Raw genomic sequence first — 13,668 nt, 5'->3', positions numbered from 1 at the left:
CAGTTAAACAAGCCTCTTGCTGATGTAATAAGTGGTGGTCAGGAATTTGACCTCCCAGTGGATTTGTATGGTGTTTAGAGTGGTAATGTTTTATTTGACCAAACAAAATATGCATATTTTTGTGTTGATGAAAATCCTCACAACTCTCTTCTATTTTTCATCACAGAGGAAAGATATTTTGAGTAAATTGGCCGAATGTCAACTCCCAGAATCTGAGATGAAGCTTTTCTACACCACCTCAAAAATTGGCATCGGCGAACGCTTGTACCAGCCTAAACTGTATGTTTTTTCCTTATTGGTTAAGAGAATTATTTGATTAATTGACTACACTGAAAATTTTACAGCAGCCCCGCCACTCCTCAAAATCTGGCATAAATCTGAAGTCACAGCCTGTCATCAGAATTGTGCCAGAAGTCCCTGTAAATTGTCATTTAGAGCAACTGGATTTTGGGGGAATTTTCAATTTCATGAACAATGTTTATAGACTGGTTAGCAAAAAGCAGCTCTTTCCTTGCCCATCTTTTGAAATAATTCATCTATTTCTTGACAGCATTTACTTCTGATGCTCTAATGGTTTCCTTTTTGTTATTGAAGGTCACTGAGAGCATTTGTGATTTTTATCTTGAATTGAGTAGAATACAGATCTAAAAACATTTATTCTACCATTTTGTTTTTCACTTTCTTTTGAACTATTCTTGACCAAGAAAGCAAACATGCAGGAGCTGACAAATTGATGTCCACCTTGTCGCATGTAATTGGTTTCCCAGCTTTAACACCTGTATGACAGTTGATAGTATTTACCTAATTTCTACCTTTGAAGACATAATAAAACCTTTGCTATATCCAGAATTGCATTGCATTGCACTGAGGATCAGTGCACTGAGGTTTCATTCTATTTACTGAATACAGTAAAATTCTTTTTATCCAGAATTCAAGAAACCGGCAGCCTCTAGCAACCGGTTAAAAAAAGGATGGAAAATAAGTAGGTAAAAAATATGGAAATTTAAAATTGGTGTGCCAGTCACTCACCACACAATCTCAAGCAACTGGAAAATCCACTTATCCAGAATCTACCAGTCCCCATAGGTGCCAGATACCAGGGGTTTACTTTACTATATTATAAAGATGAAGGATACTTGATTGATTAATTGTGAAACAGATAAACAAATACTGTTTTCCTTTATGCACAGGGAGTTGCTGAAATAATAACCAGAATACTTGACTTTTCTTTTTGATTAGGTCCGAACATGAAGTTGACAGCAAGTGCCAAATCAACAGTATTAGTGGGGCAAACAGAAAAAGATTTAGAAGAAATTCTGAGGTTGTCGAAAAAACACCAGAGTCCGAAACAATCACATCTTCAGATAGTTCAGATGAGGAGGAAGAACACATGGAAGATGTAGAAAATCAGGAGAGAGACAGCCCAGAGTCAAATGAAAAAGAGAAGAATGTGAACAGTGAACAAATTCTGAACTCAAGCACTTCAGAAGCACAAACAAATAAATCATTTGTTAATAAAGAAACCAGTCAAAACTCAACGAAGCAGCCTTCTTCAGAGTCTGCCATTTTTATTCCAGTGAATAGAACCCCAGAAATTCAGGTGAAATGTAAATTGCTATCTTCATTTAGAACTTTTAATGTCACTTCTTTTTTTAATATAAGTAGTTAATATAGTCTGAAATGGTTTTAAAAATTGATTCTCAATTTAGTGTAATTTCCCATTGTCTAAACACATTCTCTGGTGTATAGTTGGTCATGCTACTATCATGTGTCACACATGTTGCAAGATTTATTTTGTATTCATACTGTGCATAACTGGGATATGATGCTGTGACAAGCACGGCTTAACTTGGAATAGAGTTTCTTTCAGATTCCTTGGTAACTTTGTAACCTGTATAAGCACCTGAAGCAGAGAGAAGACCATTCCTCTTGAGTTTTCTCTGCTGCTCAATTACTTTGCAGTTTACCTCAACTCCAGTTTCCTTCATTACCCTATTTCCATCTTCATGTAGAAATGTAATCTTATCTTTATCCTTACTCTGAGATTGTAACTTTTTATTCTAGACATGCAACATGTTTCACTAAGATCATCTCTTACTATAAACACAGTCTGCTTCACCATAGAGGTCAAAGCCACCATCCCAGAAACCAATCCAATGACCCATCGTTGCAGTCCCTCCATAACAAATATATATTTTGTTCAACAAATGTATTGTTGCACTTGCTATGTTAATTAATAGATGATTTTACTGTATTGTTTGCCGGTTTTTCTTCCAGGAAGCTCGGCTTAAGTTACCAATTCTACCAGAAGAGCAAGTTGTCATGGAGGCTATTAAGCATAATCCAGTTATAGTTGTGTGTGGTGAGACAGGCAGTGGCAAAACAACACAAGTTCCCCAGTTTCTTTATGAAGCTGGATATGCCAGGTAAGCTCAAAAATGTTAGTTGTAAAATTTATAAAATTAGCTTATATTTTGGAAGATGAAAATATTTAGCAGCAAAATATTAGCAATGAGCATTCCTCCTTTCTCTGAATACCAATGGAAAACATGTAGTTCCTGTACAGTTATCTAATTTTACATCATCTTTCAGGTTGAAAGGTTTCCTCATTTTTATTCTAATTCATTTAGATTGGAACATTCAGATTGGAGTTTGTTTGCAATTAAAAATATTTGCAAAATGCGTTCATGCAAAATATCATGTGAGGTCAGTTGAATTGGTGCGTTAGATATGATCTAATTTTCCAATTGACACTGTTAACAAGGTGTGTTATATATTTTGATCAATGTGCTTAAATCAGCATTGTCCGCTAGAAGGTCATTTTGGTTATAAAATTGAAAAGTAGAGAAGTAATGTTAAACTATCAAACTGTAGCAACTGTTGCAGTGCGAAATGAAGAACGAGAAAATGATCAGACGTGGTTGAGTCAAAGTTCAGTAAAAGTCGTTTACTCGAACAGTCATACATAGCTTTTGAAAACCCCACGTGTTCCAAATGGCATCATCACAGCGATGACATCACTTGGAACCTCCCAAGCTGATTCAATTTAACCTCCGGTGAGCCCCACTAGATGCCCCCCCCCCCACAAAGAACCGTTAAATGGAGGCTAAACCGCTGGTGCCATTACTGTCCACCGCTCTTGGGCGCTCATCCATGCCTTCGCATCAGGCGTTGTGGCAAGGGCTGATCAAGGTTGAGATGAGCGGACTTTAGTCAGTCAATTGTAAATGTCTCTGGATGCCCCCTAATGCCTAATACACGTTTTACGATTGTTTCGTAGCACTCTGAAGAGACCCTCCTATGGTCTCTTAAGGATGGCCCGTGTGCACCTCTACGCGCATACACGAATTCACAGTCCCGGAGTTCCTTTGGGATGAAGGGTGTCATTGTTCTATGCCCTGAAGTTGGAACTGGGGCCAATTTTCCAAGCCGCTCCTGCAATCTGCCTAAGACTTCAATTGGTGGCACCTCCTGTCCACATGCTGTGGGCACGAACTCCCCAGATACAATGAGCAGAGCTCCATAAATCAACTCAGCCACTGAGGAGTTGAGTTGAGATCCTCCTTGGGTGTCGTTCTTATTCCCAGGAGGATCAAGGGCAACTTGTCTGCCCAATCAGGTCCCCAGAGGTGGACCATCAGTGCAGCCTTCATGTGCCTATTGAACCATTCCACTAGGCCATTCGACTGCAGGTGGTAGGCTGTTGCGTGGTGGAGCTGCATTCCCAGCAGTTGCAACAAAACGTCCCGGAGTGCGGAGGTAAACTGGACTTCTGTCAGAGGTGACACGTGGGTAGGCCGAACTGAGATACCCAGGCAGAAATAAAAGCCCTGGTGCATGAATCGGTTGATGAGTCTGTCATAGGAACTGCCTCCAGCCACCTAGTGAATCTGTTTATGACTGTTAACAAGTACCTTTGTGACAGTGGAAGCGGACCGACTGCACTGCGGTGGCTGGAAAGGCTGAAGTGGTGCCTTCACGTGCCTTTGCACTTTTGCAGATTGGCAGTCCATGCATGTCTTTGCCAGTACGCAACCTGATTTTTGAGTCCGTGCCATACAAACGTCAGCTATCAAGCAGACCATCGCTCGAATAGAGGGGTGAGACAGTCCGTGAATAGCATCGAAAATGCAACATTTCCACGCAGCAGGGACGATAGGGCGAGGCTGATCTGTGGAAATGTCACCTTGTGATCCAAAGGCTATATCTTCGAATTGCAGGCTCATGAAGCAGTTCTATAAATCGGGAGTTTGTAGTCCTGGCACTGAGCTTTGATGAGTGCCATATAGTCTACATCCAGAGAGAGGGCACATACTGCATGAATGAAGGAGCAGGACATGGCATCAGCCACCACATTACTCTTACCGGAGATGTGTTTAATCCTGGTTAAAAACTCAGATACGTAAGGTAGGTGGCGTTGCTGGCGGGCTGACCAGGATCTGATGCCTTTGCAAAGGCAAATGTTAGTGGTTTGTGGTCAGTAAAAACCGTGAAGTCCCTGCCTTCCAAAAAGTAGTTGAAGTATCTGACTGCTAGATACAGTGCCAACAGTTTCCTATCGAATGTGCTGTATTTCGTTTCCAGAGAGTGGAGGTTCCTTCTATAAAAAAACGGTAGAGGCTTCCATTGTCCATTGGTGTACTGTTCCAAGACTCCGCCTACTTCCGCATCAGATGCATCTATCGTCAAGGCAGTTGGTGCATCCATTTGTGGATGGACCAGCAATGTTGCCTTCACTAGAGTGTCTTTGGTCTGCTGGAATGCTACCGTCATCTCCTTTGTCTACTCGAGTTCTTTGGCATTGCTGGACATGAGGTCGAAGAGTGGTCTCATAATATGAGCTGCAGAGGGTAGAAAGTGGTAATAGAAATTGACCATCCCCACAAATTCCTGGAGTCCTTTGATGGTGTTGGACTTTGCAAATTTGAGGATGGCTTCCACCTTGCTAGACAATGGAATGACACCCTTGCAGCTGATCTGATCTCCCAAGAACTCGATAGAGAACTGCCCGAATTTGCACTTGGCAGGGTTCATAGTTATCCTGAACTCCTGTAAACACAGATGCTGCATGTGCTCTTTGTGAGAGTGGCCTGGCGACGATTATGTCGTCCAAGTATACGAAAAGGAAGTCTATGTGATGCCCCACTGTGCCCATCAGTCACTGAAATGTTTTTGCAGCATTGTTGAGCCCAAAAGGCATTCTCAAAAATTGAAAGAGGCTAAACGGGTGTTATGATGGCAGTCTTGATCACATCCTCCTGGTTTACAGGTATTTGGTGATACCCAACTCAATTTTAGAAAATACCCTGGCCTCATGAGGATTAGCTGTGAAATCCTGTATATGGACACCATATGCAGTGAGGAAGCCCACGGGCTATCAGACCTGTGTATGATTAAGTTTCTCCATTTTGTGGAACTCAGTGTTTTGCAAGCCCCAACTTGTTGAACAGCAGCCATCGTAGAGGAGGTCCTTGGGTGAAGATGTGATGTGCGATGCCATGCTTGGGTGTGGCAGTGGAGAACCGAGGAGTGACAATCTCTGGAAACTCTGCAAAAAGTTTGGCAAATTTGTTGTTCGAGTCAGGACAAACTCTCCCAGTAGCAAGAATGAACTTCCATGTGAACTTATTGTCGCTGAATTTTAAGCATAGTCCATGTGCCGTATGTTCGAATCGAACTGTTATTCACTTCAGTGAGCACCGGACCCGCACTCCTGGAACAAGTGTCAAAGCCCGAAGGAGGAAGGGCACTAACCTCTGCACCCGTGCTGACTAGAAATTTTCGCTAGGAGAGTTCGTCCCAGACGTAGAGTAGGCTGTTACGGTGGTCAGCCATCGTAGCACTAATTTTTGTGTATCTTGCTCTTTCACGTGCCACAGAATGTGTACACGGGCGGCCACTGTCCGAGGGTTATCACAGTCCTCATCACCCAACATGAGGCGGATGTCTTCTGGCACCTACTCTAAAAACAAATGCTCAAAGAGCAAACAAGGCCTATGGCTATCTGCCAGTGCCAACATGTCGTTCATTAACTCTAAAGGGGCGTGGTTCCTCAGGCCATCGATATGGAGGAACTGTGCAGCTCGCTTGCATTGAGAGATGCAATAAGGAGAGCTTTTAGTGCTTCGTACTTGCCGAGAGCTAGTGGGTCCTGAAGGAAATCCACTTCATCACTTGCTGTGTCCTAGTTGAGGGCGCTTACCATATGAGAGTACTTAGTAGCATCCACTTCTATCTTGCGAATGTGGAACTGCACCTCAGCCGGCCCAAACTAAACTTCAGGTTGAGTGGTCCAAAAGACAAGCAGTTTGAGCGAAACCACTGTGTGATCCATATTGGGTCCAAAATCCATTTGGGCCCTTCGGAGTTACAATGTAGCAGCAGTACAAAATGAAGAATGAGAAAACGATCGGACATAGTTGAGTCGAAGTCATTTACTCAAACAGTCGCACACAGCTATTAAAAACCCCGCACGTTCCCAGTGACAGCATCACATTGTGATGTCGTGATGTCACTCGGAACCTCCCGAGCCAGTTCGATTAAGCCTCCGGTGAGCTGGTACAAAGCCTTAGTTTTGACCAGTGTAGATTAATGAATGCATTTTATATTAAAAATCGATAGACAATAGGTGCAGGAGTAGGCCATTCAGTCCTTCAAGCCAGCACCACCATTCTCTGTGATCATGGCTGATTATCCACAGTCATTACCCTGTTCCTGTCTTCTCCCCATATTCCTTGATTCTGCTATCTTTAAGAGCTTTATCTAACTCTTTCTTGAAAGCATCCAGAGAATTGGGCTTCACTGCCTTCTGAGGCAGAGCATTCCAAAGATCCTCAACTCTTTTCCTTATCCTTAAACTGTGACCTCTGGTTCTGGACTCACCCAATGTCAGGAACGTTTCCTGCCTCTAGCGTGTCCAACCCCTTAATAATCTTATATGCTTCAATCAGATCCCCTGTCATCTGTCTAAATTCCAGTATATACAAGCTTAGTCACTCCAATCTTCCAACATATGACATCCTGGGAATTAGCCTCGTGAACCTACACTATACTCCCTCAATAACAAGAATGTCTTTCCTAAAACTTGGAGACCAAAACTGCACACAATACTCCAGGTGTGGTCTCACCAGGGGCTTGTACAACTGCAGAAGGACCTCTTTGCTCCTATACTCAACTCTCCTTGTAATGAAGGCCAACAAGTTTTCTTCACTGTCTGCTGTACCTGCATGCATGCTTACTTTCAGTGACACCTAGATCTCGTTCTACTTCCCCTTTTCATAACTTGACACCATTCAGATCGTAATCTGCCTTCCTGTTCTTGCCACCAAAGTGGATAACCTCATACTTATCTGCCCACTCACCCAACCTGTCCAAGTCATCCTCACATTTCACACTGCCAAATTCTGGAAATTTGCTAATGTTACTTTTAATCCCTTCATCTAAATCACTAATGTATATTGTAAATAGCTGTGATCCCAGCACCGAGCCTTATGATACGCCACTAGTCACTGCCTGCCATTCTGAAAGGGACCCATTAATCCCTACTGTTTGTTTCCTGTCTGCCAACCAATGTTCTATCCATGTCAGAGACATGGATGGAGACACTGGAGAAAAAAATAAATACAGTATATTAGAACTCCAAGTTTAAAGGATGAATAAATCTCTTGAGGTGTGATCTCATTAATAGAGTAGTAGAAATCTGTCTTATGTTGCCTGTGTGCATTGAACACTTCATCCAAAATTTGGCCCAGTTGGCTTTCAGGCAAGCCATATTTCAGAAACTTTATTTAATGTAGCTGCAAAATAGTGCACTTGGGAAGACCTAGCCTAGCGGTCATTAGTATAAAATAGTTATCCCCAAAAAAATCAAAAGGGCACTAGCCTTTCCCGAGTGACTGATGTGGAACCTGTGAGCGCTTCCTGCAGCAAGATAAATAGTGATGTTAAAGCAAGGTGAACTTAAATGGAGAGGGAGAGGAAATGGAGAATTTTGCTGATAATTGAAGAGAAAGGAAGGAGAGGTGAATGGTGCAGATTTTTTGTATCATATTTGATTATTGGAATTCAGCCCATATGTACTTAATTATTGTTTAGAATAAATGTGAAACCATTTAATGATGAGTATCAAGCTATTTCTCCTGATTATTCTCAGTGATGATGGAGTCATTGGCATCACAGAGCCCAGGCGGGTAGCAGCTATAAGCATGTCCCAGCGAGTTGCAAAAGAAATGAATCTTTCACACAGGTAACTTCTTTGTTGTGAACTTAAATATGCAGGTATTTGAAGTTCATTCCATTTTTACAGAAATTCCAGTTTTAAGAAATGATTGAAGTTTTTCTTCAATGCCAACATGTCGTTCGTTAACTCTAAAGGGGCGTGGTTCCTCAGGCCATCAACATGGAGTAACCGTGCAACTCGCTCGCATCGAGAGATGCGATAAGGAGACCTTTTAGTGCTTCGTACTTGCCGAGAGCTGGTGGGTCCTGAAGGAAATCCACTTCTTGTCTCATGCCAATTACAAGGTTGAGCACAAGCAGGAAATATCTGAATGGTGTTCTGCTTTTAGTTGTCAGTCCATCATTTCTGTCCTCACCTGCTATGCATTTATGTAGATATTTCAGAACGAGTCTTTTTCATTTGTTTACTGTGGCAATACTGAATATTTAACATGTGGCCTCTGAAGGGTGGTTTCTTATCAAATTCGATATGAAGGAAATACAACTGAAGATACGAAAATAAAGTTTATGACAGATGGTGTCCTTCTAAAAGAAGTTCAGAAGGTGAGTTGAGTTAATTTACCCAATGTATATTATTAGAAAGTAATAGATTTATGAATGATTAGCAAGTGTTTTTTGAGGTACCAACAATTTACCGACCTAAGACAAAAGGATGAGAGAGCCCCTGATCTTGGAGAAACTTGTTTTCAGATATTAAGTGGTTCTCTGACATAGATTTCCTCTTCTTCCGATTTAATTTACAATTAGACATGAGCTATGGATGATCTGTGATATTCAAGAACTTTAATGTCAATTAGACGGGACAATTTTCAAACACCAATTATCTATATTTTTTTTCCAAAACATGTTGCAGAAATAAAACATGTGATTAACACCTGTAATTATGAACGAAGCATATATATGTAGTATTTTCATTATTTTAGCACTTTTCCATTGCATGGACCCCATAGCCATTGATTACCATGTGAAAATTTGTATTGTCATCTTAAATATATTGAGTCTCCTCTTGAGTAAAGAATTCTTTAGCCTTGTATCTGACCTGAATATTGGACCCTATATTTTAATTTTGACCTCTGGGTCTACATCTGCCCTATCAAGAATTTAATTCAATCCGTAAGGCTTTTTTTCTTCTCAGCAAGAAAGCTATATTTAAAAAGTTGAAGTCTGATTATCTGATTCTGTGTTGTTGTATGGGTGAAAGACTTGCAAGATCACCTCTCATGAAGGAACAGTTTTAAACTGATAGCAGCTTCTGCTTTATGGCTTGTAACTGCATCGTTGCAGGCACCAAAAGCTGCTCTCAGTTTTAGGGGTGATGGCAACAAGCAATTAAGATTTTGCCGATGTTGTATGTTAACGATTTGGATCATGGAATGAATGGCTTTGTGACCAAGTTTACAGGTGATACGAAGGTAGGTGGAGGAACAGGTAGTGTTGAGGTGTTACAATATTAATATTTGGGGAGAATTTATAAGATTTTAGAGAAGGTCACATACATTCACACACTTTAAAACAGATCTTATTTGAAAGACTGAAGAATTCACATTGCAGGATCTCTGGAGAATGTAAGCACCTTTCACAAGGAGGTGTTCATTGAACTGACAGCATACAATGCTTGACCATTGTCTTGCTTAAGTCCTGTACTCTTTCGGCAAAGTGCTCATAGAAAGGTCACCCCTGGATTTTGTTTATCTAACAACAGATGAGAGCAGAAGAAAGAACTCCTGTTGTTTTGCTCAGAAAGGTGGGGTTTTGCAAGATGTGAATCACATGCTCTCTTTGGAGTTGCAGTTGGAAGAGAGAGAGAGTTGAGTTAACAGCACAGTTTAGTCAGTCAAGTGTGTGGGACACTGACAAGTAACTGAAAAGTGCAATCCAGGGAAAACTGTTTGAAACTGATGAAAGCAAGTTCCAGAGCAGTAGATGGGTGGAAGTGCTATCTGTTTGATGTTTCTCTTGAAATAGAAGAAGGAATGGAACTCTGTGGTAGATTGAAGGAAGAGGTTACCATCTAGAAGACCCTGATGGGGCAAGTTTCATCAGCGAGACCCTGAGGTGATGAATGGTGGTACCTCAGTTGTGGAAATCCTGGAGGAACAAATATCTCTCTCTGCAAACCCTACAAGAACCTTCCTGAGCGGTAAACATTTACCTTTCAAGCACCAAGCCTGGTGAACTTTATACATGTTAAATTCTGTGCACAGTATGGTGATTGCCTGCAACCAGAGAACTTGGAAGAAGAAGTGAGATTGAACTGTGAATCAAATAACTTTTCTTGAATTTACACACACATTACATACATGTGTGCTTAGAATTAGAAGGGGGTAATTTGGGTTAGTGTAGAGTATAGTATAAGAATAGAGTTAAGTTAAAGTTTTATTCTATTTTCATGTTTGAAGTTTATTAAAAATTTTTGTTTTGAAAGCCACGTCTTGGGGTCCTTTGGGCTCGTAACAGGAAACACTGAGGGTGCAGAAGGATTTGGACAGATTAAGACAATGGGCAGAGAAGTGGCAAATGAAATATAATTTCAGAAAGTACGGTCGTGCACTTGGGTAGAGAAAATAAATGGGCAGACTATTTTTTAAATAGGGAGAAAATTGAAAATACTCAGATGCAAATGGACTTGGGAGTCCTTGTGCAAGATAACTTGAAGGTAAACGAGCAGGTTGAGACAGTGGTGAAGGAGGCAAATATGCAATGCTCATTAATTTTGAGAGAATAGAATATAAGAGCAGGGATTGGATGTTGAGGTTTTATAAAGCACTGGTGAGACCTCACATGGAAAAACTGAGCAGTTTAGGGCTCGTCATTTAAGAAATGTTGTGCTGGAGTTGGAGAAGGTTCAAAGGGGTTTACTGGGATGATTCTGGGAATGAAAGAGTTATCATGGGAGAAGTGTTTGACAGCTCTTGGCTTTTATTCGTTGGAATTTCGGAGGATGAGGGGGGATCTCATTGAAACAGAGGAGAAAGGTTTCCCTTGGTGAGAGAGTTTAAGACAAGAGGGTACAACTTCAGGATTGAAGGATGTGTGCTTTGAACAGAGATGTGTAGGAATTTCTTTACCTTAAAGGTGGTAAATCTGTGGAATTTGTTGCCACAGGTAGTTGTGGAAGCCAGGTCATCAGGTGTATTGAAGACAGATTTTGGATTTATTGTCAGAGCGCATACATGTCATCACAAGTAACCCTGAGAGATTATTTTTTTCTGATGGGGAGGCAAAATTACCACTTAGCGGTAATGCAACAAAAAACTACACAGCGATTACATGTAAACAAATAACTGTAAACAAATAACAAATGTAAACAAACTGCAATACAGAGAGAATAAAAAGAAAATCAATAAAGTGCACAAGTAAGATTCCTTAAATGAGTCCTTGATTGAGTTTGTTTTTTAAGGAGTCTGATGGCGGAGGGGGTAGCAGCTATTCCTGAACCTGGTGGCACAAGTCTTATTGGCACCTATACCTCTTTCCTGATGGCAGCAGCGAGAATAGAGCGTGTGCTGGGTGGTGTTGATCCTTGATCATTGCTGCTGCTCTCCGGCAGCAATGTTCCCTGTAGATGGTCTCGATAGTAGGGAGGGTTTTGCCTGAGATGTCCTGAGCTGTGTCCACTACCTTTTGGAGGGCTTTATGCTCAGGGGTATTGGTGTACCAGACCACGATGCACATTTTCCACCACACATCTATGGTGTCATACCAAACCTCTGCAAACTCCTCAGCAAGTAGAGGTGCTGGCGTGCTTTCTTCACAATGTCATTAGTGTGTTGGGTCGAGGAAAGATCCTCCAAGATAGGGGTTCTTCATTAGCCCCGGCAACAAAGGTTATAGGGAGAAGGAAGGGCAGTGGGGCTGAGTGGAGAAATGGATCAGTTCATGATTAAATGGTGGGGCAGACTCGATGGGCTGAATTGACTATTTCTGCTCCTATGACTCCGGTCTTGTGGTCTTAAATTCTGGGCTATTAATTTGTTTGAAGCTACTATTAGATGAGGAACTCTGATTTCATGCATTCATGCAAACCTGGTGGTCTGTGGCCAGTACACGATGACTAGTTCATTTGTGGTTTAAGCAACAGTTTAGGTTGATGTCTGATGATTCACCTTCATGCAAAAATAAAAGTGGTGATCACAATGTAGGGAAAATTGTATAGTTAGCCATTGATATTGCAGTTGTGTTTTACATCATCAGGTTTCACTATTTACAAAGTTTACAAAGGTACAATTTTCATGGTATTCATGAAATGACACCTTGAGATATGTACCTAAAAGATTATTTTGAGTTGCTGATCTTGACTTCTTCATTTTATGAGGAAGGAATTGATTTGTAATGTTTCACTGCAAAGTTTTATGAAAAGACTGGGTAAAGAGCCAAATTAATCAATGGATCTGCTCATTACAAATGAGATTCTGATAATGGCTGATTTTTTTTAAAGTGGCCCTTATTGTATTTATGCTTAAAATTTTGAAATTTTTTCAATAATAGATTCAAGATTCCTTTACTGTTACACAATAATAATATTACACGACACCCCTTCCCAGTAAAAGAGAAAGGAAAGCAAATGTGAATCGCCTCTAGCTCTTCTGCAGCTCCAAGGACCCCTGTTTGATTCATCGCCAAAATGAGCTTTGGATCCAAACCTCTGATATGATCAGAAACCCTTAAGTCCTTCTTTCCCTCAGCACCCTCTCATATCCTGGCTCCGATACCTGGTTTCCACGAGCCAGTCTCCCGCAGCCTGTGGAGGTCTTCCAACCGCAGGTGGCCTGCACCTTGCTGGTTCACTGCCGTAGTCACCATTCAGTAGGGCTATCTCCTCTGCTTCTCCTTCTCAATGGGGCAGGGGAAGGGTGTTCTTCCCATTTCTTGTGGCCACTACTGACCATAGGTGCCACCATCTTCGACATAGACCCCCGTGATTGCAAGATTTTACTTGCAAATATCATCAGCTCCTTTAACAGGCCATTTAAATCCTTTGAGGAGCCATTGTCATTAGGTCTGGGCAGTTGTACTCTTCAGAGCAGTGCTGTGTCTCTGCTCTCACGGGTCTGCCCCTCTGCCATTACAGCAGCTCCAGCCACCATTAATTTACATTTGTTATTTATCAGATTTGTTGGCTTCAGTTACAGTGAGAAATTGTGAAAAAATGTTCATATCTTGCAGGATTTTTTGCTGACAAAGTACAAAGTGATTATAATTGATGAAGCTCATGAGCGTAGCGTGTACACTGACATCCTGATTGGTCTGCTATCTCGTATTGTTCCCTTTCGAGAAAAGGTAAAAAGAATTATTATTTGCTCTAAAAGACTTTTACATAGATGTGATTAAACGTCACATACCAATTGAATGTCTTTTGATTCTCTAAAACAACACAGTAGGGCTGTTGTGATGCTTTGAGAGATGATCAAAATTCCATTAATTGAATGT

The 13,668-nt window shown here is 41.2% G+C and overlaps 1 protein-coding gene across 4 annotated transcripts in view; it reads left to right on the top strand.

Annotated features, from left to right (window-relative positions):
- Positions 1–13,668, top strand: part of dhx37 (DEAH (Asp-Glu-Ala-His) box polypeptide 37) — a 63,485-nt gene that overhangs the window by 17,987 nt on the left and 31,830 nt on the right. For all 4 annotated transcript variants that reach the window (XM_069933203.1, XM_069933202.1, XM_069933201.1 and 1 more), the window contains 6 exons: positions 167–279; positions 1,240–1,600; positions 2,278–2,426; positions 8,153–8,245; positions 8,685–8,781; positions 13,405–13,518. In XM_069933203.1, coding sequence (XP_069789304.1) covers positions 167–279; positions 1,240–1,600; positions 2,278–2,426; positions 8,153–8,245; positions 8,685–8,781; positions 13,405–13,518 — 927 coding nt within the window. The remainder of the gene's footprint in view (positions 1–166; positions 280–1,239; positions 1,601–2,277; positions 2,427–8,152; positions 8,246–8,684; positions 8,782–13,404; positions 13,519–13,668) is intronic.

This window comes from Narcine bancroftii, chromosome 4, assembly GCF_036971445.1.
Source record: "Narcine bancroftii isolate sNarBan1 chromosome 4, sNarBan1.hap1, whole genome shotgun sequence".
NCBI lineage: Eukaryota > Metazoa > Chordata > Chondrichthyes > Torpediniformes > Narcinidae > Narcine > Narcine bancroftii.
Note: the sequence above shows the minus strand (reverse complement) of the source record. Positions and strands in the feature narration are given on the sequence as shown.